This window comes from Varanus komodoensis, unplaced genomic scaffold, assembly GCF_004798865.1.
Source record: "Varanus komodoensis strain SLA01 unplaced genomic scaffold, ASM479886v1 scaffold11, whole genome shotgun sequence".
In the NCBI taxonomy this organism is placed as follows: domain Eukaryota; kingdom Metazoa; phylum Chordata; class Lepidosauria; order Squamata; family Varanidae; genus Varanus; species Varanus komodoensis.
In genome coordinates this window covers 26,326,715-26,353,643 of record NW_025335317.1, presented here as the reverse complement: position 1 = coordinate 26,353,643, position 26,929 = coordinate 26,326,715, and the positions used below count along the sequence as shown (strand labels likewise).

At 39.4% G+C, this 26,929-nt stretch overlaps 1 protein-coding gene across 1 annotated transcript; it reads left to right on the top strand.

Annotated features, from left to right (window-relative positions):
• The first annotated feature begins 7,255 nt into the window (after window positions 1-7,255).
• CEP55 (centrosomal protein 55) lies at window positions 7,256-26,646 on the top strand. The gene is made up of 9 exons (XM_044420086.1): window positions 7,256-7,355; window positions 9,036-9,230; window positions 10,808-11,092; window positions 15,377-15,436; window positions 19,380-19,521; window positions 21,797-22,101; window positions 24,118-24,189; window positions 24,666-24,791; window positions 26,187-26,646. Exons 2-9 carry the CDS (start codon window positions 9,048-9,050, stop codon window positions 26,394-26,396), a joined length of 1,383 nt encoding a protein of 460 aa, XP_044276021.1. The 5' UTR covers window positions 7,256-7,355; window positions 9,036-9,047; the 3' UTR covers window positions 26,397-26,646.
• The last annotated feature ends 283 nt before the right edge of the window (window positions 26,647-26,929 follow it).

The window sequence follows — 26,929 nt, the reverse complement described above, 5'->3', positions numbered from 1 at the left end:
ACTTGTTAAGTAAGGCAAGTAGTTTAAAGGAGAAAATTCCTCTGCTTATGGATTACAGGAAAGAAATGAGTCTGCATATAATACTGACCATTAGCCATGTTACCGTTACTTAAATATAATTAAATCAGCACATCTATAGTGAAATACGATAACATTCTTTTTTGTTCTTTCCACGTGTCATCAGTTGTTATTATTCTCATCAGAAACGGGGTTAGAGTGCCCCCTTCCGTAGAAATCAAAAATAACCTTCCAAATAAATGAGCAAGGGTACAATCCTTAGTGGCTAGTTGGGCCATACTGAGAGTTATAGGACGTTTTCCTGGCTAAACATGCATAGGACTGTACCTGAAAACTTATACTTTCTACAGCTGGCATTGATAGTAATAGCATGTGAGGGAGGAAACCCTTCCATTTCACCTGACAGTTATACACTGTGCATCGAAGAGCCATAGAGCAGGTGAGTGAAATAAATGGCTTTCTGTGTAGCATACAGTGTGAGGCAAGTACAGCACAAGTGGTGTCATACTGGCGAGGTTCCCGAAAGCTCAAAAGAGTGTTGTTGGGGTTGGTCTGAATGGCTCTAACAACCAAGTACCTGTAAATGCAAAGAGATTCAGGATCCCTTCCTACTCATTAATTCTTGACTCTTATGAATTCTGTAAGGAGAGCTAGCATTTGGATGCCAGAGACAATACCTCCTATTCTTCTTATGAATCTTCAAGTTGCCTTCATCTTATGGCAACCCTGTAATGTCCACCAAAGTGTCCTGATCATGACAGCCCTGCTCAGCCCTTGTAAACTCAAGGCTGTGGCTTCTTTTATGGAACTGATCCATTCCAGAGCTGTTTCTCCTCTTCTTTTTCTGTCTCTGATGTTCCCTTGCATTATTGTCTTCTCCAATGAGTTTTGCCTTCTTGTGATTGTCAATAGTAGGATAGCTTTCAATTTCATCATTTTTGCTTCCAGAGAAAGTTCTGTCCCAGATAAGGTTTACTCTAGGACAGCCTTCCCCAGCCTTTTGCCTTCCAGACATGTTTGGACTGGAACACCCAGATTTCCCAGTCAATGTCCTTTCCCTGTTGGATGGGAATTTTGGGAGTTGCCATCCAAATGCCTCTAAAGGCCACCCACCAGGTTGGGGAAGGGCTACTCTGGGATCCTCTTGTTTATCTTTCTGTCAGTCCAGGGTACTCACAAAGCTCTCCTCCAACACCATATTTTGAATGTATCAAATTTCTTTCCGGCAGCCTTTTTCATTGTCCAGTGGTCACATCCATACATAATGACTGTGGATACCATACTGTGGATAATCTTGGCCTTGGTTGTGAGTTAAACATCTTTACACATGAAGATCTTTTCCAGTTCCTTCATTGCTGCCCTTCCTAGTCTCAGTCTTCTTCTAATTTCTTGGCTGCAATCTCAATGTGAAAGGTACATAAAACCTTTCATAAGTTCCATTTCTTTATTGTGGTAAGTCCTGCTTTTCCACCTTCTTTTACTTTCATCAGGAGTCAATTCATTTTGCTGCTGCTTTCTGCATGTAATGTGGTATAATTTGCATAACTTAAATTATCTTCTACCAATTTTCACTCCTCTCTCCTCCAATCATAATCCAGATTTTTTTATGATCTGTTCTGCATACAGACTGAACAGATATATTCTTGTCTTGTACCTTTGCCTTTAGGAAACCATTCTATTTCTCCATATTCTGTCCTGACAGTAGCTTCCTGTCCATAATATGTGCACCCATTTCTTTCAGAACCATCCATAGATTTTCATGATTCATGCAGTCAAAAACTGTGCCGTAGTTTATAAAGCACAGATAGGGCTTGTTCTGAAATTCTTTGCTGTGCTGCAATAGGCTATGTATAATTGCAATATGATCTTGAGTACCTCTTCCTTTATGGAATCCACTTTGAACATCAGACATTTCTCACTCCATATAAAATTCTTTTACTTTGTTCCAATGCCTTGAGCATCCCTGTGTTTGCATGGGAAATTAGTGCAACAGTCTTATGGTCCCTGCATTCCTTAGCATCTCCTCTCTTGAGGATTCTTAAGAACTAACAAGAGGTAGTTAATAGCTGGCACATTCTGGTGATATGGTTCAATGGTGCATGAAGACACAGGTGAGAAGCAGAGAAGATTCATTTACAGGCTCCCCCCTCCGCCCCCAGGCAAGGAGGGACCAAGGCCTCTGAATGTAGCATGGATTGTATTTGTGCTGGAGCTACAACTGAATAGGAGATAGGTAATTGCTTTCTGCAGGAAATACAGGACATTATAGATTCTTCTAGAAAGCTGATAATGGACAGGAATTTATTGAACTGTTCATGCTTCAAAGATCTTATCTACATCTTGTATATATATATGCAGAAATAAATCCTTTATCACAGAATATAAGTGTCACAGATTTAAGTCTCCAGTGACCTCCTCAGGAAGCTGAACAATGAATAAGGCTGGAGTCCTTGAAATCTCACCTCTCAGATGTGGGCTGTACATGCTTAACAAAATGTTTCAGAATGTTGTTCATACTGGGCAACACATATCACTTTTACCCAGAGAGGCTTCAGTTCAGCTGGGTATCATCCTGGATGATGAATTATTACGGATGGATTGTGGCAATTGTCTGGGATCAAAGCTGGCACAGAGGCTGATAGTGTAGGACCCCTTTTGGGGCACAGGTCCCAGTAGGATATCCACTAGTTCCAATCACTTTCCTGAATGCGCAATTCATTCCTGCTGCTGTATGTTAACCTGTCCTCTGAAGCAACCAAGTAGCAAAAGAAGTAAGAACTGCCACATGCCTTGTCTTCTCCCTGTGCAAGTAGGAGCAGATTTTGCCTTAGAGGGAAATATAAGTAAATGGGTATCAAAGAACAAGGATACAAGAATGGATAACAAGGTAAGCTCAATCTGAGATGAGCCCCCATTGAGACCGCCACCAAACATGGAAGTGATGTTGACACACCACTCAGAGGTGGCAGCCTGAGGGACTTGGAGTGCACTCCTATGCATATTTCGATAGCAAATGTATGGCAATACCCAAAAAGACATGTCTGTGTTCTTGTCCAGACAGGGAAAGCACAAACCTGCACAGTGCCATCTGAACAGCGACACTTCTGAACTAGTGTCCAGCCTGCACAGTTGTTCAGAAGGTTGCTGCAGGAGGAAGTCAAGGCAGGGAGCAGCTTCATGAATCGAGCAGCAATTCTGTGTTTTTGGAATCAAGAGCTTCCTTTTATATGGAAATGAAGCAGGAAGACTTTGTGAGAAAATACCCTTTAAAGTGCAATCCTATGCATCTGTAGTCAGGGGTGGGGGATCCTACAACTCCAAGCCACAATTCTCAGCTGAGCTGGCTGGAAAATCTTGGGAGTTGTAGGACTTTTCTGCTTAAATATGCAGAGGATTTTACCCTCAGTGGTTAATCTACTTTGTTGTTCATCTCTCATTTGACGCTTTCTGTTCTGTTAATTATAATTGCTCGTGCTTGGTTAATGATACAAAGACTTGCAAGAACAAGGAGAAAAAAGTATTAGTTGTGAGAAAGTCGCTGTTGCATGAGATGGAAACACATGTCTGGCAGGAAGACCTGCGGACTTTTTAGCTGTGCTGTCTCCCTGGAGAATAGATTAGTGATATACAGGTAGTCCCCTGATTACAGGTAAGTTCCATTCCTGAGAATCTCCTTAAGTTGAATTTGTATGTAAGTCAGATCACATGAATAAACCAAATGTTTGTCTTAGTATATGTATATATTTTACCCTTCCATGTAAGTAAAACATTTAAGAAACACTTCCATATTCACTAAAACATCTTAAACACAATGAAGCATTGTAATAATAATAATAATACAGTAACAAGAAAGTAAGTATAACTATGAGAGAGAGAATCTGTACGTATGTGAGTAGGTATACAGTGCTGAAAAAAATGTTGTAATTATGCCTGGCCTAATATATGTAAGCAAAAATAAAAACCAAAACAAAAAACTCACTGCAGGAATGCACAAAGGGGCAAAACTTTATTTAATAACAGTGGAGTAAGTCAGTAAATAGGATAGAGCAAGAACAACCACAAAATACAGCAAAACTGGTCAAGTTAGGCTGGACATGCACATGTTGGGCATGTCGTGAGTGGAGCCAGCTGGAGTCAGGGGTCAGACTAGATGGCCCGGGAGACCCCTTCTGACTCACTCTGTTTCTATGTTTGAACATCATTGTTTGTCTGTCTTTAATTTTAATGTAAACCCAGTAGAAAATAATGTGGATCTTTAAAAGGGACTTACCAGTCCATCATTATCTTCCAAAGCTCTCCAATAATGGGCTTCTAGGGCAAAATAGCACAGTGCCTGCTTATTACATTCCAAACAGTTGAATCCATGGCAAATTAGTCTCAATGGATCAGTGCATAGAGGAAATGCTGGCTGAGCATTTGTTGAGCTTCTAGTTCCATTTCCTGATGGAGCACAAGGCTTCTGTGGAAGACGGGGTCCAGATAGTTTTCTCTTTGATTCATCCAGTTCATGGAAAGACATAGACTGGGAAAGAAAAATACTCCAAGTGAATGCCTGGCTATGAAGGCGGTGCCAACATGAGAGATCTGGAATCTGGAACCATGGAATACACTTTCTGGAAGACGGACTGCTGGCAAAGGATCAGTTGCACCTTACAAGAACTGGAAAGCAAGTGTTTGGCCACAGCATGAAGAAAGCTGAAGTCCCATGGCAATTAACTCTAATGAGAAAGGGAGTCAAAAAAGGGTGGGATTTTTTTTAAAGGAAATTCAAAAGGCACAATCACAAACAATTCCAAGAAGGAAAAAGGGTAGAAGACAACAGAAGAAGTTCAAGAGACTTCAGAAAAGCTTAGAGATGGCCTGAAAACAAAAAAAGATATGTATAGGAAGAGGAAGGAAGGCCAGACTACAAAGGAAGAATACAGGCAGGTAGTACACAACTGCAGGGATGCTGTCAGGAAGGCTAAAGCTTGGAATGAATGAACACCAGCAAGGAATGCTAAAGCAACAACAGCAACAGCAACGAAAGCCTTTTTTAGATATGTTCAAAGTAAAAGACAGAGGAAAGAAATGGAGGCTTGACTTCTCAGTATGGATGGCAGAATGATAACAGATGACAATAAAAAGGCAGAAGTTCTCGATTCCTATTTTGATACAGCCCAAAAAAAGATTTGTGACCTTCCTGATGAAGGGGAAGTACAAGCTGAAAGAGCAGGATGGCAACTCAATATTGATAGGCAAATGGTAAAGGATAATCTAATTGGACTGAATGAGTTCAAACTTCCAGGGTCCAATGCACTTCATTCTAGACTCATAAAGGAGCTGTTGGAAGAACTCGCAGAACCACTGTCTAGTATCTTTGAGAAATCATGGAGGACAGGAGAAATGCCTAATGACTGGAGAAGGGTTAATGCTGTCCCCATCTTCAAGAATGGAAATAAAAAGAAGAACCTGGGAACTACAGACCAGTCAGTCTGACATCAACCCCTGGGAAAATTCTGGAGCAGATTATAAAGCAAACACCTTGAAAGCAATGCAGTGATTAGTAGAAGCCAACATGGATTTCTCAAGAACAAATCCTGCCAGACTAATCTGAATTCGTTTTTTGATTGGGTAAGCTCCCTGATGGACTATGGGAATGCTGTGGACATAATATATATTATAGCTTTTGACAAAGTGCCCCATGATACCCTGATTAGTAAATTAGCAAAAAGTGGGCTAGATGGAATGACTATCAGATGTATCCACAGTTGGCTACAGAATGGGGCACAAAGAGTGGTCATCAATGGTAGCTTCTCAAAGTGGGGAGAGGTAACAAGTGGGGTGCTAAAGTGTTCAGTCCTGGGCCCAGGACTCTTCAACATCTTTATTAATGATTTGGATGAGGAAGTGCAGGTAATGATTATCAAATTTGCAGATGACACAAACCTGGGTAGGATAGCTAAAACCCTGGAAGACAACAAAGAAGATTCAAGGTGGTCTGTATAGGTTGAAGTGCTGGGCTGAAAACAACAGAATGAAATTTAGTATGCCAAGTTCTGCACTTAGGAAAAAGAAATCAAATGTATCATTACAAGAATATGGAATAGGCTTCCATGGGAGGTGGTTGAAGCCCCATCAGTGAGGGTGTTTAAGGACAGGCTAGGCATGCACATGGTAGGCATGTCATGAGCGAAGCTGCTTGGAGCCAGGGGTCAGGTTAGATGGCCCAGGATGTCCCTTCCGACTCACTCTGTGTCTCTGTTTCTATATTTCTTAGACGGGGAATACTTGGCTCAACAATACTGCAAATGAGAAGGATCTTGGAATTATAGGTCACAAGCTGAATGTGAGTCAACAAGATGATGTGGCTGAAAAAAGGCAAATGCTATTTTAGGATGCATTGATATAAGTATCACTTCCAAATCCTGTGAAATACTAGTTTTCCTTTACTCAGCACTAATTAGGCTTCATCTGGAGTACTGTGTCCAGTTCTGAGCATCACAGTTTAAGAAAGATGGAGAAATGCTGGAAAGGATTCAGAGGAGATAACAAGGATGACCCAGGGACTGGAAACAAAGCCCTATGAGGAGAGATGGAAAGAATCGGGCATGTCTATCCTTGAGAAGAGAAGACTGAGGGGAGATATGATAGAACTCTACAAGGACCTGAAAGGCTGCCACAAAGAGAAAGGGCAGGATCTCTTCTTGATCATCCCCGAGTGCAGGAAATGGAATAATAGGCTCATGTTACAGCAAGCCAGATACCGCCTAGATATCAAAAATAATGCCCTGGCAGTGGAACCAATTACCTGGGAAGGTTGTGGGGTCTGCCACGCTAGATGCGACTGGACAGCCATCTGAGAGGGATGGTTTGACTTAAACAGGGGGTTGGACCCAATGTTCCTCTGACCTCTTCCAACTCCACTATGCCGTGATTCTATGACCACTGAATGCATAGGGAGTCCCCATGCATAACCAGCATCATTCGTTCTCCGTTTTTCTCGCCCTCCCGCTCCCAGTCATCCATCCTCCGAGTCATTCGCTTCGCCTTCTTAGTCTTTACCCTTCACAGCCTCCATAGCGCGGCGACGAGGAGGAAATGACATCGCTGAAGCCGCGGCATTCAAACTCCCGGAAGCAGCGTTTGAGTGGTGCTGAGTTCGAAAAGGTACGGTAGATCGTTGCGCCCTATTCGCGCTTCTGGCTTCGCAGTGGGATGTGGGGGTGGCGGAAGTGGTATAATTACCTCCGCGGCCGTCGCCGTCGCCCCTCCGACCTGTCATCTTAAAGCTCCCCTCGCCGGCCGGCGAAGCCACCTGGCGTTACGACTTCGGCAGCTCGGCTAAGCATCATCCGGTGTGTATGGTGCCTCGGGTGGGGGCAGGCAGCGAAGAGGCGTTTCCTCGCGTGTTCAGGACCCCAGAAGCTCTTTGAAGCCCTTCGAGTACGCGTTATAGGATTCCTGTCCATGTCTTTTCCCCCTCGTGCCTAACCAGTGACGAGGTAGGGGATAAAAGACAATGCATTCGTGTGGAAATAATTGCTCCCTATTGCTTCCTCGAAATTTTCGTGGCTTCTTTTAAACAATTCTTTTTGTGCTTTGATTAAGCATTCAGAGGACTCGTAGATCTTGTTTGTAATGTATAGTTTTGCCCTTAGATAACATCTTATTTTAAATATTTTAATTTTCTGTTTTTATTGTTCACTACGGAATCGTGTTACCGATATGCAAATCACGTAAATAAATTACAAACCATCTTTCTCGGGTAGGTCATCTTCTCTGTTCTACCTATAGTTTCATTTTCTAGTTCGGGATCCTGTTGCAAACCTCTAGGCTTCCTTCCGTCTTAATACTGTTATCAGTAGATCTTGGGGAGCCTTTAAGCTCGCTAGTACTGGTTAACGGATCTTACGAATTGTCTGGCATTACCCTTAGCTTCCTGTGATGATGTGGTAATTGGCAGATTTGAATATTTCATTTCACTGCAAAATGGACCTTAAACAGTTCAGAGTTTTTTTTTCACACTTGTGCTTTTGGTTCTGAGTCCCACTTCCTAGCTTGGAGAAGTTACTTTCATTTTAACATTGCTACTGTTACTTATTGTTTTAATAAATAAATAATTTTTAATTTTAATGTTTATATTTTTAATTTAATGTTATTTATTTTTAACTTATTGTTGTAAGCCACCCCGAGGCTTCGGCGAATGGGGCGGCATAAAAATGTTTTAATAAATAAATAAATACTTATGCCTAATTCAGAAAAAACATGTTGGGTTTGGATGTTATTTGCTATTCTATATTATATTTGTGAATTGAAGTGGGGCTACAATCCTCTCTGTGTTTATTTGGTACTAAGACTGGGTGACTTCATATAACACAGTAGCCCTCTAGGTGAATAAGCTAGGCAGGGTGAGCAACCTATGAGATATCCAACAGATTGTCAGGCTTATTCTTTCTTTCGTTCCTTCTCAACCCTCTTTTTCATATCCCAGTGTCCCTTGTGACACAACCCATCTTGTCTCCCCCACCATGCTCTGTTCACAACTTGTTTTGTTGTTAGGTTGGTTTATCAGAGCTGCAGAACTGAGGGTTTGTGCTGCTCTTCCTGAGTATCTTGCTAGCTCCAGAACCCAGAATGAAATTGCTCTTCCAGGTTTTGTTGACACTGCTGCCCATCCTAGGTTGAAGAGTCCCCAGACTAAACCATGGGTAGCCTAAAAACAAGACACCTCACAGGAAGTTCAGATGACATGGGAAACACCCATGGCTAGTTACTCACAATGGATGCTTTGTTGTGTGAACCTGGTCAGTGTAACCATAACATGGTAGGAAGTTAGTTTCAATGAATGGATATTTACTTTTGAGAAAATATGCTTAGTTGGTCAGAGTTCAGTCAGATTTAGTGGAAGTGTATTTATGAGTAAACATGCATAGAATTAGGCTGTAAAGACTTGTAAGCTTCACGTTGCAGGAAAACTTTGCTTAATTGCACATCTGAACAGGCTGCTTCTTCAACAATACTTAATGTTTTTCTAGAGAACCTGACATATGACATCAAAGGCCAGCAAGGCGATGAATATCAGCAGGTGGGGATTAAAGTCTGGTGATTCCAAATCTGAATCAGAATTGCAGGTGTACAAGAAAGAGAATGCAGCCCTGAAAAAATCCTTGGAAGATATAATTAAGGGCAAAAGCAAAATGACACCTGAAGAAAGGAAGAAACTTCTGGAGGTGATATCAATGTTTCTGTATTTAAACCTTCCTTTCTTGAGCCTTTTTTTGATCCATGCTATCCACAGATCACTTAAATGTTTGACAAGTGGAGTGCTGTTTTGTTTTGTTTTGTTTTGCATCTCATAAGATCTGAATGTTAATGTTGGGCCTTTAAGAGGACTGGTATATATTGCAACAAAAAAAGTACAACTCACAGAATTTCCTCACTCAGCTAAGCTGGGAGTCATTTGATGGAGTTCTAGGATTTTTTCCTATGTAAACTTGCATCGGATTGCACCTTAAAGAGTATTCTCTCACAAATACTTCCCATTCCAGTACAAAGGGAAGGTTCTGATTTACAAAATAATAAAGCTGCTGCTTGGCTCATAAAGCACACAAGCATGGAACTACTCCTTTGGTTGATTTACTTATGCACCAACTTTCCAAACAATGTTGTGCACAGACAACTCTGGATCAGAGGTGTAGCCTTTTAAATTCCATTAAGTGAGTTAGTATTTTCCCTGTCCGCACACAAACATGTCTGCACACATTTCTAAGTGCTTCATTATTATCTATTTGGAAGGGAATAACAGATCTTAGGCTACATTTAATTCAGCAAACAATCACATTTTGAGTGTACTGGATGCTACAACATTTCTTTGATTAGGGCTTAATTAAATGGGGCAAAAACTGGAAAAATATTGCTGTTTATGCTTCTCTTCTCTGTATGTTTTGTCAATGCCTAGTGGCAGCTTACTTTGGGAGGAGGTAATATTTCAAATACGCCCTTTGATGGAAAATTCTTTAATATGTAATGATATGTGTTACGTTTAATTATGTGTCCATCTCTTGGGATTTAACAGAAAGTAAACATAACTGCATTTTCCATACTTCTTTAATAGCTGAAAGACTAGCAACACTGAAAGATAAATAGCCACCTAAAATAACATTGGATAGAGGACTTAATGAAACTAAATATTTTTGATAGGGTGATATTTAGGCTTAATTTATCCATTTATAAATATTTGGATATTTGGACTGCCTTTGTTGCAATTTATGCATAATTATTTTAAGAGAAATATGTTTTGATATCTTTCCATATATAGAAATATGCAACATATATGCAGTCAGTGTTACAAATATTTTAAACCTGCTCCCAAAATTGTAACATTTTAGTTTGTCTTTTTTTCTTTCTCTGCATGATATGGTGTAGTTTTGTAATACATAATAAAATAATAATGCATATATTTGGTTTTCCCTCTTATCTATTGAGAATGCTTTGTCCTTTATTACCAAATACCTGTGAGCATATTGCATCTTTCTTCAATGTTCAGTCACTTTTCTTTTACTCAACTGGGAAGAGGGGTTTTTTATGCTGTCATGAATGATAAAGCTTCAAATTGTTTCAATTGTATGTTATAGTAGGTAGGTTTTTGCTAATATATAATTGTGTGAGCATTAAATATTGGAATGGATATAACAGAGCCACTTTCACAGTAAATGCTTTCTTTCACTCTTTCTTTTCTTTCACTCTGCTAGATGTTTCAAGGTAGCAAACTTAAACTTACTATCCTAATTTCTACTAATATTTATAGAAAATACTCACACTTGAAACTGAAAATGAAAAATATAATAATATCCTTGGAGAAAAAGATCAAGAAATCCAGGTCCTGAAAGACAAACTGCAGAATAGAAACAAACATGGTGATGCTGCTACTCTACTTGATCAACTGGAAGAGAAAACAAAGGAAGTGGCAAAAAAAGATCAGCAACTTAATTCACTCTCAGAAGAGATGGATTGGCTGAAAAATCAGTTATCTGCAATTTCTGCAAAACATGCAGACCTCAAAAATGCAGCCAGTAATGCCCTGACTTCCCAGGTAAGTTTTCATTAGCTTAATTTGGTAGCAGTGCAGGGCTGAGCTTCTCTGAGCCTGACTTGGATGGATCCCAGCCCAAAATAAGCTAATTTGGGCTCAGTTTGTTTGCCCCGAATTGATTCATTTAAGCTTGGGATTGATTTGAACTGGAATGCCATCTCAGGTGTCTGCGGCATAGTCCTCTCTCCTACTGTACCTTATTTTCTCCTTGCAGTGGTAACTCTGGGAAAAGTAGGACTAGGTAATGAGAGTGAGCTGAGTGCCATCTTAATTGTGCCCTAAGCTATGGCATTTACAGAATTTTTTTCTGATCCTTTAACTACTGTTTTACAAGTGACTGCCTTGATAGTTATAGTAAGAATAGATACTAATAATAGTTGCCATTATAAGCCTGTTACATCAACAATGAAAATAATAGGTTTGTTATCATGTACAAACACGATGGAAGTGGGCTCTGTTGATTAAACTCACTTGATATCTGTGTAAGCCTTAACATGCCTTGAGGTCCTTTCTTGTTTGCATATTTCCTTGTTTTGGAGAGAACTCTTTCATTCTTGCCACTGGTTTAAAATAAAAACACCAGAGATTGGACCAAATTAAAGGAAGAACAGAAATTGTGCTAAATTAGGATTCTTTTCTCCTTTGCCTCTTTCATATTGCCAGAAATAACTGTCTAAACAAATTAGCAAGCTTGTTATCCTTGGATATGTAGCAATTGGAGGAATGCCAACATGTAACAATTGGAGTTTTCTGTGAGCATAACCTGTGACTTAAATAGGAAAGTCAGAAATGGAGAAACTACTCCAATATTTCACGTTGAACCCACTGGCCTCACTCTGGTTAATCTGTAGAATCTAAAGAAGGCTAAATAAGTTAGGGTGATTTCTACAGAGCAACCATTCTTGCTTCATGGAGCCCACTGGTTCTTTGGTGTCCACCTGAACCTAAGGGCAGTAAAGCAAGCTGTGAGATGTATACACTGCAAACAGGTGAAAACTTGGAGAAAATGCAAACATGTAAAAGCTTTTCCAGCCTACTTTATAGCAGAGAGGGCTGTAAAGAAACTATTTTTCTCCACTACTCCACTACTGTCTCTGGAGCTTTGCTGAGTGGTTTGTAGCCTTTTGACATCTGGCCTAGATGGGTATGTAGTGGCATGCTGTGACAAAGTTGCTAGACTTTTTGAGAGTAAATTTGCTTGTATATATCAAACTTTGGCTATGCAGCTGGGACAGATCAATCCATGACAGTGTCCAGAGTACTGCCTGGGTCTGTATTGTTGGATGAATTTTAATTTGTGAGTCCCAAGGATGTTGACAAGATACTTGAAAGGTTTCTCCCAACCATATTTGCTTAACTCGAGTTCTTCATAGCTGTTCATATCTGACAAGGGGAGGACAACTGAGGTAGGGTCCAGGAGGTAGGTAATTCCTTTCTTAGAGAGGGAGTAGTCCCAGTCACCTTAAAGGGTGGTGGTGCAACCACTTACTCACCACTTGAATAGACTATCACTGCCCCCACAAACAACTTAGCTATAATTCAAGAGCAAATTCTTGGGCAAGGTGCTCAAGCATGTGGTAGCTGACCAGATCCAGGCTCTCTTCAATGAAACCAATTTTCTGAGCCCATTTCAACTGGCGTTATGCCTAGCTACAGCACTGAAATAGCTTTGGTCACCTTGTGGGATGATCTCTGTCAGAAGACATTCAGGGAGAGTGTGGACCTGTTAATGATTCTTGACTTTTTAGTCATTTTTGATACCCTTAACCGGTGTACCTCTGGAGTGTCTGTAGAAGTGTGTGGGCAGGTACACTGTACTGGTCCCATAGTTACTTGAACAGAAGTTTCCAGAAAATGGTACAGGCGTTACAAACATCAAAGTTACAAGCCACCCATACTTATGAACAAACCTCTATGTGGCCTATGAATTTTTACAATTTAATGTGAAGAATCAGCATTACCATAGAGAGAGGAAGCATGAGAGGAGAGAGGGAGGCCTCCAAAGCATGCTTTTCTAGAGAAGGAAATCTCTCTGACATTTCTTTGGTGTAAAGAGGAGGCACTGGTGAGTTTGAGCTGGGGGCGGGGAGTCTAGAGATATTAGTATATTTTCCATTTTCACAGAGATCCTGAATCCGTTACCCCTGCAAATGTGGAGGGCCAAGTATATGTGATCTGACTTACATACAAATTCAACTTAAAGACAAATTTCTGCTTTATCAGGAACATAGCTTGTCTATAACCCAGGCAATAGCCTCTTTGTTTTGGGATCTTGCAAGGTTCTATCTTTTTCTGTATCCTGTTTGACATCTACATGAAACTGCTGAATTGGAATGCACTGTTATTAGCATCCAGATAATAACACTGTGCTTTGTTCCTCCTCCTCTTTGGAGCTAGGTGAGGCAATAGAAATGAGGGATCAGCGCTTGGCCTTAATGGACTGGATGAGAGCTAACAAACTGAAATTCCATTCATAGAAGATGAGATGCACTGCTGGTGGTGTTTCTCAGACTGGATGACTAGGGCTTAGCCAGTTCCAGAAGGAGTTGCATTCTCCCTGAAAGATCAGATACATTGCTTGATGATCCTTGATCCATCACTGTTATTAAAGGTTCAAGTGCCCCTGTGATTCAGAGTACGTTTTACCAGCTTTAGCTGTCCCACCTTGGCTGGGTAGCATAGCTGCAATGATTCAAGCCTCTGACCTAGACTATTACAATGTGTTGTATCTGGGAGGCCTTTGAAGATAGTTTAAGGACTTCCAAGAGTACAAAACATGACTGTAAGAATTCTAACTAGAACCAGGTAGTGTGGCCATTTATTTTAATATTTTTTTCGATTTTATTTTTTGAGATATTTAAAGTGGGATACTAAATCAGAAGTTTCTGGCATCTGCTACAGTAGCCAAGCTATAGCGTTCTAAGCAATGCATACAGAGTTGATTTATGAGTAGAAGTCAACCAGAAGTGTCAAGATCATTAAACATGTGAAAAGTTCTTCTTTCTACTCATGCTACTTCTAGCTACCTGTCATGTAATAATTCTGAAGCTTGGAAATCCAAAACTGGACATTAGTGGTTTAATTCACAAATAACTCCCTAGTAATCCACAAGTTAATGACAATTATAGTAATTCCACTTACAGAGTATAGGTGGCAATAGAATATCAGCACTAATAGGATGCATATATGAACAACAGTCTTGATCAGTGTTCCAGCATTTACAGTCTGGATCCCGTAGTACCAAAGACTACAGCTTGCCACTTTAGGAGTCAAAAAACAGTGAGCAAACTCCAACTTGGAATTAGGTGCAATTGAAACCATTGGTTTCAGTAGAGTTATTCATTTATTTGATTATATATGCCACTTGTTTCTTACTATAAACTCAAAGCGGTTTACATAATCCTCCTCCCCTGCTCTCAATCTTATCCCCACAATAACAACCCTCAGGCTGGGCTGAGGGTCTGTGACTGGCCCAATGTCACCCAGTTGGCTCCATGGCCAAGCGGCAACTAGAACCCAGATCACCTGAGTCCCAGTCCCAGGCTCTTAACCACTATGCCACAGTGGCTTATGCCTGTTTTAGTTTATATAGGATTATTGACAAACATCAGAAATTTTTCTTGAATGTAGATTGCATACAGAGCACTGTAGGTATATAGTTGGAATTCTTGTTTGGACACAATATATTCTTCCTTATAAAATTATGTTCAACAGTCTAGAAGACTTACAAATGATGTTCAAATTAATAATACCTGCTGAAAATGGCTCCTGACTGCATTTTTTTTCTTAAAAACCATTTTAAGACAAGCCATTAATGCCATACATCCCCTGGATTCCCATGATTTCTAATTAAAGGTGTCAAATCTATTTACCATTAACCTAGCAAGCTGCATACCTTTGTCCTGAACACATAAATGTAGTGTATTGAGTTCAAAATAGGCAACTTATGATGAGCTAATCCAAGTAATATGATAGTTTGTGACATATTTCCATCCACAGTAATAGTCTGGGAATAGTAAATAAGACCTTTAATTTCAATAAAGGTACACTGAACTACCTTCTGATCTATAATATAGAAAATAATTAGTAAGAAATTCAGTGTATTGGGCATGAAGTGCTCCACATGTTTGAAAAATGACAGTTTTCTATTAGATGCAATATGCCTATGTAGGAATGTGTATGACATAACATGCTTGTATGTGCTCCTGTCTTGTAAAGAGATTCATATGTATCTATCTAAAGAAATCAAACTATTTTTAATTTTCTTGGTGGTTGTTTTTTCAGGAAACAGTTTCAGCCTGCTCTGGAGTAAATGTAAATGAAGTTGAAATCCTCCTGAAAGATGTAAGACTCTTTAAAATGAGATGGATATTCTCTGAGTGTCTGTTTACACTACTGCAGAAAAATACTGAAATATAGACAATTCATATTGATTCTATGCATGTTTACTTGGAAATACAGTGGTACCTTGGCTTACAAACTTAATCCATTCCACGACTCTGGTCGCAACCCAAATTGATTGTGAGCCAAGTCAAATTTCCCCATAAGGTTCAACGTAAATAAGGTTAATCTGTTCTGTAACCATTTTTTAATCACAAAAATTTGAAACAAAGTGACAAAGAACAACAAAGATCGTGGCCATCCCCCCCCCCCCCCCCCATAGCATGACCGTGAGCGATCATCACCTGATGTGGAGTTCACAACCTGAGGCCAATGTTTTCTGAAATTACTGTTTGCAACCCAATTTGGTTGTGAACTGAGGCTTTTATGAGTCGAGGTACCACTGTATGTCTTACTAGTTCAAATTTTGCTTATTTGCAGTAGAGGTACATAGGAATGCAGTTTTAATATAGTAAACCAAAAGACATAAGGCATAGAAGAATTGGTTCAGGCCAAGATACACCAGCTGGCTCTAAGAAAGATACATTCCACTGGGCTAGGAGAAACCTTTTATGTGGGTCCAAGTAGTTTTATGAATCTTGACCAAACTTGGAGCAATGACACAAGCAGTGATGTGTTCAAGTCCTTTACTACAAGTCTTGAATGTTTACTTTCAAGTCCAAGTTGAGTTTCAAGTAACTGCAAGAAATTCTGAAGTCTCTCTCAAGTCTCAAAGCCCAACTTTAACAGAAAGAAGAGGTGGGGGGGGCAGTAGAAAACCTCCCTGATGTTGCCATCTGTACTTCTCTCAGTGCTGCATTGAAGTCCTTTACTTCAACCATGATGTAAACAAACAAATAAAATCCCTATCCTGCCCCCACCTCTGAAACTCCCTCCCTCCCACCAATTTCCTGCCTTGTAACCCCCTCCTCCCTATCCTGACCCTGCTCCTTTGAATTGTCCTCTCTCTCACTGCGTTTGCTATGTTTGTGCCTGCCTTCCAAGATATCCAGCTGCACAGTAAGCTCTGCAACAAATTGTTTGTAAAAAATGTAAACATTTTGAGTTGAGTCACTCACTCATTGAGTCACTCACTAGTCACCCAAGTCACTAATGCGACTTGATAGCAAGTGACTTGACTCGAGTCCCCAACACTGGAAGAAAGGCCTGCAACTCCTAATATGCTTTATATCTAAACATGCATAGAATTGTGCCCTTAATAGACTTGCCAGATAGCATTGTTTTAGATGCTAACCCTTTGGGTAGTATATGTGGCCTGAAGGTTTTATAGGTCTAAATATAGGAAATTAAACTTTTTGTCAAGATTTGTGACTACTGTCCTCCAGATCTGTAACCACTTGCACAGCTCATTTTGTGCATATTTTTCTTTAACATGCAACGTATGCATCTTAAAAAATATTTGGTACCAATCTTGATAGAACATTCCTTTTAATTTGTTTAAATATTTATAAGCCACCTTTCCAGACCAACTCTGTCCTTGATGATGAGTAAAATACAAGTGTAAAAATAGTAAGTACAACAATGTACAAGAAATCAGTCATATATCAAAATGTAATTTATCCATTATAAAAACTTCTCAGAGCTGTAATGAGACAGGAGAAAAGCAGTAAGATAAGTCAGTTAAATGTAATCTGAAACAGGTGGATAGTCAAACCACCTTAAATGCTTCAACTCAGGTGGACTACTGTGTGTCTCCTGGGAGAGTTCCATAAAGTTGGGGCACTACTGAGGAAACAGTTTCTCAAGCAACCTCTAACCTAACATTAAGAAATAATGTTTAAAAAGTATAGCTGACTCTTGAGATGTATGTTACAATACAGCAAGTTTGCAGTCCTGTACACATTCGGGCTTAAGAGCTTCACGGGGAATCTCTTAAATAGTTTGTCTGTATTTGCTGAGGTATTTTAAAATGTGCATTGTTTGTAGATCATGTCCAACTATATCTACAGATGGCATGCATATACTTGCTCTATCTTTACAAGGTTTTCTTGATCTTAAATAAAACTGATCTTGCTGATAAAATTTCCTTAACTTCACATTTATATTTACATTTTCTGACATCCTGGATTCTTTGGGGAAATGCATATTGAAAGCACTGCTGCACATGTGAAGGGTGGGATTTTTCTGAGGAGGAATCAATAGGTAGGGATGAATAGATGGTACTCCTGGATCTACTAGTCTATTTCTTGGTGAGCTACAGTAGATTGGCAACAAAATAACCCTCTCCCAATTCATATTGCTAAAATTAAGAAAGTGTGGGGTAATGAGTCCACTCTCTTCTGATCTTCAAGACATATTCCTTGCATCAGAATTCTTTGCTTTCCAAGTATGTAGCTTTTGTACCAGAGTTTGGCTAGTGAAACTCAAATGTCTAGTAAAAACAGCATAGGTCCTACAAGGCTGAGGTATGTCTACCTCTACCTTAGGAAATACCTCTTGGTTGTGCTGATGTGTGAACATTAGAATTGTTTTTCTTTCTGTCCTATGCACCATCCCTTTCAGCGACCCATTTATAAACACTTACATAATCTAATTTGCTGCCCTTAACTGACTAATTGGACCAATAGAACACTCAACATTATTTTGTATGAAGAATCTCACTATAACCTTGGTATCAGTCTGTTTTGTATGGACCAAGACAGGCATGTGTAAACATGACAGAAATGCTTGGGCATAGTATGAAGTTAAAGAAAAACCAATATACTGTAAGGAAGTGGAATCTATGTGACATTAAAATTAAAATGAGGAAAATATTCTAAACTTTGCAAAAAGTTTAAAGTAAGAAGAAAATCTTTTTTAAAGAGATGGTGTCTCTATGTTGGCATGGTATCCTGCCTTAAGTTCTTTAATCTTAATACAAATAAGAACTTTATGAGTTCTTTTAGAGTTGAACTGTTAATTGGTGGTGGTTGCAATAACTTCTCCTAGTCCAATCTAGTGCCTTCCTGATGTGCTTTGCCAGGTAGCACTGACCGTGCTTCCCAACAGTACCAAATTGGCAAGCCTGGGATACAAGAGCACTGTGCTACTCACACACTAGGTAAGACGGGCATGGAGAGGATTTGAGGGACGGCTCTACAAAGGAAACAAAACAAAGCCAACAGCGTGCTTGAGAATGCGTGGCCTTTGGACTTTTGAAAGACGGTTTAGTTAGAGAACTTAAAAATTGAGCGAATTGCTACTACACTGCTTGCTTGCCTGCCCAGCTCACACATCCCATTCCATTAACTCCCTTAGGTTATGCAGCCACAGAGAGCTCAGGTTAGAGAAACAACATGAGCCAAGCATTTCATTTTTAAACACATTTCCTTTCTCCCATTTATTTCATTGAGTTTTTCCATTCACAGAAGGTGCCTGCCTTATAACTTAAGAGCAAGTCTCGCATTCCTTCTCAGAAAATACAGTAATTCTATATGTTGACCACATCGTTACACATTCCTTTCAAACTGTTGCTTAGAGGGCTAGTAATAGATAAAGATTGTGATACCAGTTTGCAGTATACCCACCAGGGGTAAATGTTAAGCTGATCAGCTGAAACACCACACTACTAGACCTTGCAGATCATAAGTCCATTCTCTTGAAAAGCATTTTTTAGAACAAATATAAGAGCCTTGCTGAATTGAACCAAAGGCCTACCTAGTCCAGCATTCCGTTCTTGCAGCAGACAACCTGGTGCCCATGAGAAGCCCACAAGCGGGACCTGAGCAAAGTCATACACTCCTGTTCATGCTGCCTGTTCCGATACTAGAAGTAGCACATGGCCATCATGACTAGTAACCACTGCAAAGCATTTGAAATACTTATAGTAGCATAATTTACTCAAAGGTAGGGTACTTTCCGCCCAGAAATCAGTCTTACTAATTTTATACTTTCCTTCACCCTTAAGGCTTTGGAGAAAAACCAGCAGTGGCTAATATATGACCAGCAGCGTGAGGCTTATGTTCAGAGCCTTTTGGCAAAGATCTTTGAAATGGAGAAGCAGCTGGAAACAGTTAACCAACAGCAAGCAAAAGAAACCAAGATAGAAGGTATTGGTTGACTGTTCCTGAAACTGAACAGAATTCTCAGAAAATAGCTTAGGTAGAGAAGATTGGCCTGAGATCAGTTTTTATTTTAAATTGATGGACTTTTAAAAACATAACACTATGAAATCTAATTCTTAACTTTTTTTTTGAAATGCAGGCTTCCACTGGTGCCAAAACTATACTGATTATTGTTTAGCTGCCAGCCATAGAGGAAATAGATTCATGTTGATTAGGCTTGTCAAGACATCCAGCATGTTGACACATAAAAGTTGTTCTTTTAGGTGTGGATTTTTAAACATATATTATTGGAAAATAGTTTTATGGAGTTGTGTTCATCTCTAAGAATTATCTATTCAATTGAGCAGAAAATTCTGGAGCAGCTTCTTGCTAACAAGTTCATAGGGCTTTTTGCCTTCCAGCTGGTTTCCTGTGCTAGTTTCTTAGGCCCATTAAATATCTGTCTTGCACCAATATTAACTGCTTCTGTACAATGCATTCATTAGCTGATTCTTGCTATAATCCTGCAGCTAATACATATTGAAGCACTGAATTCTGTCCCATTATCCATCACTACACTGTGGTTTTGTTTTGTGAATCCAGGCTCCAAAGAACTGAGAGTTCATAGAGCCACCCGTAAAGGAGCTGGTTTTGTCTTTGGATAATAGTATAAAAAGGCATGTTCCCAGTTTCATATGTAATTGGGATGGCCTTTACCCCAGTCAAGGTGTTTGGGAGCTGGAGCAATAGCCCAGTAGATGCTGAGGTGACTTCCCAATTTATTATGAGATAGGCAGTCAAGAACACTTGTTTGCACAACCTGCCTAGCTATCCAGTTCTGTGAGCCAAGTTTAGCCCAAAAGTGTTGCTCTTCCCTGGACTCCTGGTTGTTTCATCCATAAGAAAATTACTCTACGAGCCCCTGCAATGATATTGTGACTTCTGAAGCAATCTTGTATTTCCCAGCAGGAGGAGCAGATGATGACTGGGTTCACATGGTCACTGTAGTCTGCCATGATAAGCCATGTCTGTGCAGCTGCCCTTTTGAATGTTCAGGTGCAGAAGGTGGTCACTGTAACTTGTTGTGACATCTGGATCTGAGGAGGGAGGGTTGTTGGTGTGGTTAGCAGAAGTCAAGGGTTATTTTAGATTTGGAGCTAGTTTATTAACCATGCCAGCAATCCACCTTTGCCAGGTTTGGACATCAGGATAAACCATGGCAACTGCCTTTCATGTCCTATATAGTCAATAGAGTTTGTAGGCTGTGGCAATCAGGTGAATAGGTCTTATGGCCTGCAGTGTTGCTTCCATGGAGAAGTAACGGTTCTACCCCAAATGATGATGTGGTCAGTGGTAGAAAGGACTGCCTCAGAAAGCTGTAGTTTCTTCTTCACTGGAGATAGATAACCAGAAACTGGACAAGTTATCCATCAAGGATCCCTTCCAACCCTAAAATTTTGCAATCATACAAAGCAAGCACCTCTTACCTGAAAAAAGTGAGCTCCCATTTTCTACCCAGAGGTAATTGTTTTGGAGTATTGTTGTATATGAGTAATATAAGGTGCCATATGCGAAGCAGTCGTGAGTTTTAAAAGCAGGATTTTCTTGCTTATTTTAATTAATACTTAAATCCACTGTTTCAGTCTTCATTAAAATCAGCAAGAAAATGACAAATTTAAATTAAGTTTCTCAGTATTATTATCTATTTCCTAAAGAATGTTGCAAAGGTGACCACTGTGCCATGTTAGTTTAGAATTAAACCATTATGTATATTCTGCCAAGATGCTTCCTGTAATCTATTTAGATGATTGGATAATTGGATTTTCGATTTTAAAAAACTATTTTCGAATACAACACTACTTAACTTTGCAGGTTAACTGTGAAGCATGCTGCGATTTCTTACACTTAACTTGTTTAGATTGTTTAATAATAAATTATTCTTTTAAAAGAAACTTAGTATTGGTTTGTTTTAAATTAGTCATTGATTTTGAACCCAGCTTTGTTTGAATTGGTTCATCTGGGTAGTCACTGGAAGAGGAAGTATACTATTTTATGGATGCTAAAGTATGATGCACCTTGAGGGGCTGTTATGCCTATATTTTCTTGGGTTGTTCTAAAGTTGCACAAGCATGTGAGATTGTAGTGTTACTGGATCCTGGCATAACTTTGCCTTAATACTTGTGAAGTACAGCATGAAGTTCACTGAGAATCTTTGCTGAAGTATTTTCCCCACCCCATTTTCTGTTCCATGTTTCTTTGTCTTGTGTTGGGATCCTGGAAGAAGACAAGGAAAGATATTATGAAGAGTTACTGGCAGCTGCCAGAAAAGCTCTTGACACAGAAAGGCACACCATAACCAAGTTGCAATCTGACCTTAATGGATTCAAAAGGAAGTATGATGAAGCCAAGCAAGAGGTGATGAATTTAAAAGACCAGTTGAAACTACACAAACAGGTTGATATTCAGGCACTTCAAGATGAAAATCAGATTAAAGGGCAGACACTACAGAGGCTTACACATGAAAATGAAGTTACCAAAGGAAAGCTGGATGATGAACGAAAGCGATCGCAAGCTCTTGCATCTCAAGTGGGTATAGAATGATTGCTGTGATTCTTTCAGATGTTGAAAAAGAGTGTCTGCCTGAAGGGAGCACATGCAACATAAATCATTTTAAAATTGTAAAGCTAATAGCACAATAACACTGATGGTACTAACAACCAATAAGAGAGAATATTATAATTAAGGCTGCAGTATAAAAGGTCCCAAACAGTAAAAGTTACAACCCATAGAACCGCTTAACACTTCCACAGGCCAGCAGTAAAATAAACGATAAGCAGTCACAATGAAAGGAGCAATCATAATAATGGGAAAGGGCAGCAGCAAAGTAATAGATCCAGTTAGAATGTGCAGTCTTAATCAAATGTTTAGTATATCATTATAAGAAATACATCCATAGATGTATTTAATGTTGCACAGTGGTTCTCACTGTGGCAACGGGGAGCAGCACAAAAGATGCTGCAGTTAAATATAAGAGGGACAACTGTTTTCGCAGTAGTAATGGTAGCATGTGTACTGCATGGAAGGAGGGGCCAAATACAGCTTGCTAGCACTTGTGGTATGTTAATGTCCAATATCAGGCAGAACTCTTTCACCTATATTAATCCCTCTCATGGAATGTCCAACCAATGACCAAGGTTTGCTATGTGCAAAATGTCAGTTGTAAAGAAAACTGATGACTGAAACAGTCTCTGACAAATATTTTGTGGCTGCATTGGCTTTTTCCCCTGAAAAATGAAGCTATTTCCTTGTCTTTTGTATACACATGAGCATTGTTAACAAATATGGAGCTACCCAACAGAACATGTGATACATGAATAGTTGTGTCTGGAACTAGGTGCCAATTACATAAACAGAATCCTACTCCCATAATTCAGAATGGATGCGTTACCTCCAGGATGAACAGAAAGTAGATCTTCACAAGTTCACAAGATATCAACTTTCAGTATTCCTGACCATTGATCCAAAATACCAGTGGTTTCTGATAGCTGCCTTTTGTTCACCCAAGCTAATCAGACAAACAAAAAAGACTTTTGGATATTAAATTCATTCAGGATGAAATAAATTGTAGCAAATGACATCGGTCTCCCATTGATAAAGTGAGTGTTCCAAATGCAGACAAAATGGGTACCACAGTGGAAAAAACAACATGCCTGCAGGAGGTTCATACAGATGGAACACTGAAGCACGGCACCACTGCCCACTCCCAAATCTTGCACTCTCTTTGCGGGGACAGTGTTGCACAAATATGCTGCCAGGAACTACTGATGTTAGTAAAGAGCCCTTGAGTCTTGGCGTTAGGGTGAAGGGAAACAATAGGGGACTGTGAGTGATACCAGACACTCATCCAAATGTATATCCAAACTGCCAGTGTTTTATCCACATCACATTGCTTTCAGTAGCAAGTACACATGTGAATGCAGGTCAAAGTGCACATCCCACTGTAATAACTGAAAAGCACTAACAGTAGGATGCCCATCCTTTCTAAGTCTGCCATGAAAGGCTGCTTCCATGTGCTGATTCCCTTGTTTGCATTAAACAGGAAGTGGGGAGAAAGAAGGGGTCACTGCTCTGCTCCAACAGTGGAGGAACTCCTGGATGGGTTGCTCCTGCCACTCACTCCAATAGGTAAAATGTGCAAATTAGGCTTGAATCCCCTAGAAACTGATTTTCCATTTTTTTCTTGCCTAACTGTGAAGCCCATCCTGAGATTGCTACCCAAAGAAACACATTTCTGGGAATAACTTTGTTTGGATTGAATGATGACTCCCCACTTGCATATGTGATAGGTTTAGACCTTCCCCATGCCTAAGTCTGATTCTGACTGGGAAATACAGAACCAAGAGGAGGCTGGCTAAGAGCCCATGCATGTGTGACCCAACCTTCCCAAGGCAGCCACATTCTATAGATTCATTTTCCCACCTCTGTAGCCCATGGAAATGCACTGGTACTTCTCAGCCATCCAGGCTGAGACACGGAAGCCATTTTGAAAACTATTATTTTTTATGCAATTATTTCAATACAGTCTTTTGAATGTGTTTATAGGTTGAACTGCTTCACAGATCTTTGCTAAAACAGCAGGAAGATCACGCAAGGATAGCAGTTTTGGAACAGCAGGTACCAATTTGCACTGTACTACTTTTGGTGACACTACCATTCCTGTCCTTTCTCAGTGTAAACTAAAATCCATAGGCATGTTTTTCATTTCAATTCTTTAAAAAATTCTTAAGTTCTACAAGCAAATTAGTTAGTTTTCCTAATACTGAGAAAGGTATTATACCTTTCTGAAAGCAGCCATTTGTCAGTTGTAACAGCTGATTATTTAAGTTTTCAACAGAACTGAAAGGTAAATCAACCACTGTATTGTCATTTAGTTGCTTCTCTGCCTCTTTAATCCCACTGTTAAAATCAGGCTTTTAGAGGCCTAAAAAGGTGAAACATTTACTGAGTATGTGGTGCAGAGCCAGAACTTTAAAACTGGATACTTTAACAGTAAAATATAAAAAGGCCACTTTAAAATACCCTTTATCTATAACGTGCAATATGCAATGTGCAGGAATGCCTCTCAGTTTTCACACAAAGTTTCTTGCCAGATCCAGGCATGTACATCTGACTTTGAGAATGAAAAGCTTGATCGCCAAAATTTGCAACATCAGTTGAATAAACTTCTCAAAGAACTGCGCAAGGAAAGGAACCGAATAACTGGTCTTGAACCCTCAGTGAGTAGTACAGTGTTCCTCCCTTTTTCTACCAATAATGTGTTCTATTGATTTGCAACGCTCTTGTTCTTGAGCTAGAGTTGTTTATTCTGGGAATATCTTGTTTCTGCCTATGAGCACGTGTGGTTTCCCCTCCACCCCCAACACACGTGTGCACTCGCACACACAGAGGGAGAGGGAGAACAAGCAAGCACATTAGGTTATCTGCTCCAGTATGTACTATCCTGAGAGTCTCTACTTTCAGTATTAAAACAGTATCTTGCAGATAAATTTTAAAATATTTTGGATATATTTGAACTTTCAGGTGTACTGCTTTTGACAGATCTCCAACAAATGAGATTTAGATGTTCTTCCATGCAGTATACACACTACCATTACTACTACAAAAAACAGTTGTTCCTCTTATATTTAACTGCAACATCTTTTGTGCTGCTCCCCCCGTTGCCACAGTGAGAATCCACATTCTTTAAAAGTACAAGCATGTAAAAGTACATATGTGCAATTACTCCTGGAGTTATCAGCTAAGCTTGGCTAGTTTGGGGTTACTATGTACCAGCAACCTGTGTCTTCCACTTTCTCCTGTTAATTCTATTTAGCATCAAGAAAAGCAGATGCATTTACTAGATTGGGCTGGTTTATTTCTGATAGCAATTTGGAGGACCTGAAGAAATAGAAAAATGCAAAAAATGTATTATAAATGGCTTGTAGAGACTACTTTATACATTTAACTGCAATTTCAGTATAGCCAGCACTCATTTTTATGTCTCTACGTAATATATAGTTTTATTAAACAGGTGAACTATATAATCTATTACTAGAGCTCCACCTAAGCTTCATTCTTGTTAAACTTGAAATGTCAGCAAAGCCTATGCTACTAAGAGATAACTTCCTTCTAGGTTTTGTGTGTATGAATTTGCTCTTGCTTTGTATATCCCTGGGCTAGTTATTTGAACAGCATCTCCATTCTGTTTTGAATAATAAGAATTAAGAGATGCAGATTAATTGCTATTTTGGCTATATATTGCCTGTTTAACAGTGAATTATAGACTTGTAGCTCTTTGTGAACTCCTGGCATCCCCATGCAAATACCATAAAGATGCATATATATAGACACCTGGTCTGCCTTCTTGGAAACCTATGCATCCTCTTTGCTGACATTAAGGTGAGGCACCCTATCTGTCTTGTACACAGTCTCCTATTCAGGTCCTGTTTTGTGAGTGTTGAAACAAGTGGTATAAATTCATTGAAAAACATGAGAGCAGGTCATTATAGCCTTGGTAATTTCATTCTTGCATGTTTAGTTATTTTATCCTATAAATAAATACTGCAAGTTTGCATTATAATATACATAGGGCTATAAGACACATATTTCAAGTGTGGATTTTTTTCCTCCAGAAACTTACAGAATGTGGAGGATGTACAGAAGCCTTCCACAATTTCCAGTCTGCCTTTGAAGACAAGCTGATAATAGAAGACAAACATTCTTCAGTAAAACGTACAAACCTTCTCGATGAAAGTTTCCTGGAATGCCCCAAATGTAAAGCACAATATCCTACAAGCCAGCATAGAGAGTTACTAGCCCATATTGATTTCTGTGCAGATTAAATACATGGTCAAATCTCTAGGTATATCTTAATGCACTCAAGTGTTTAACTAAACATAGCAGCGCTTTTAAAACAACTCAGATTCTAAAGGACACAAGTTCATATTTCAGCTAAAACTTAGTACTTCGATTCATGTTTGTAAAAAGGACCAGTCTTCGGTTCATAAAGGGAGTAAGCAATTTTGCTTGTTGGCTTGGTATCTTGAATGCTAAACTACTGATGGTATTTGCACTGTTGGAGCCAGCAGAAATATTTAGTGGGTTTGATTTCATGCAAATAGTCAACAAAATTACTGCCAAATATTTCTATCCTGGTCTTGAGGATACCTGAAGTTTGACTGTAATAATATATACTGTTTTGTAGTATCTGTCTCAAAAAGACAATTTCATTTCAATAACCTGAAATCTTGGCATTTACAAAAGGAAAATGATGCAATACAGGACAAACTGTAAGGGCATAATCTGTGTGAGAGGTTATGTGGTGATGATGATAAAGGTGGAAAATTTCTATCAAACTCTTTTTGTGAAGAGAAAC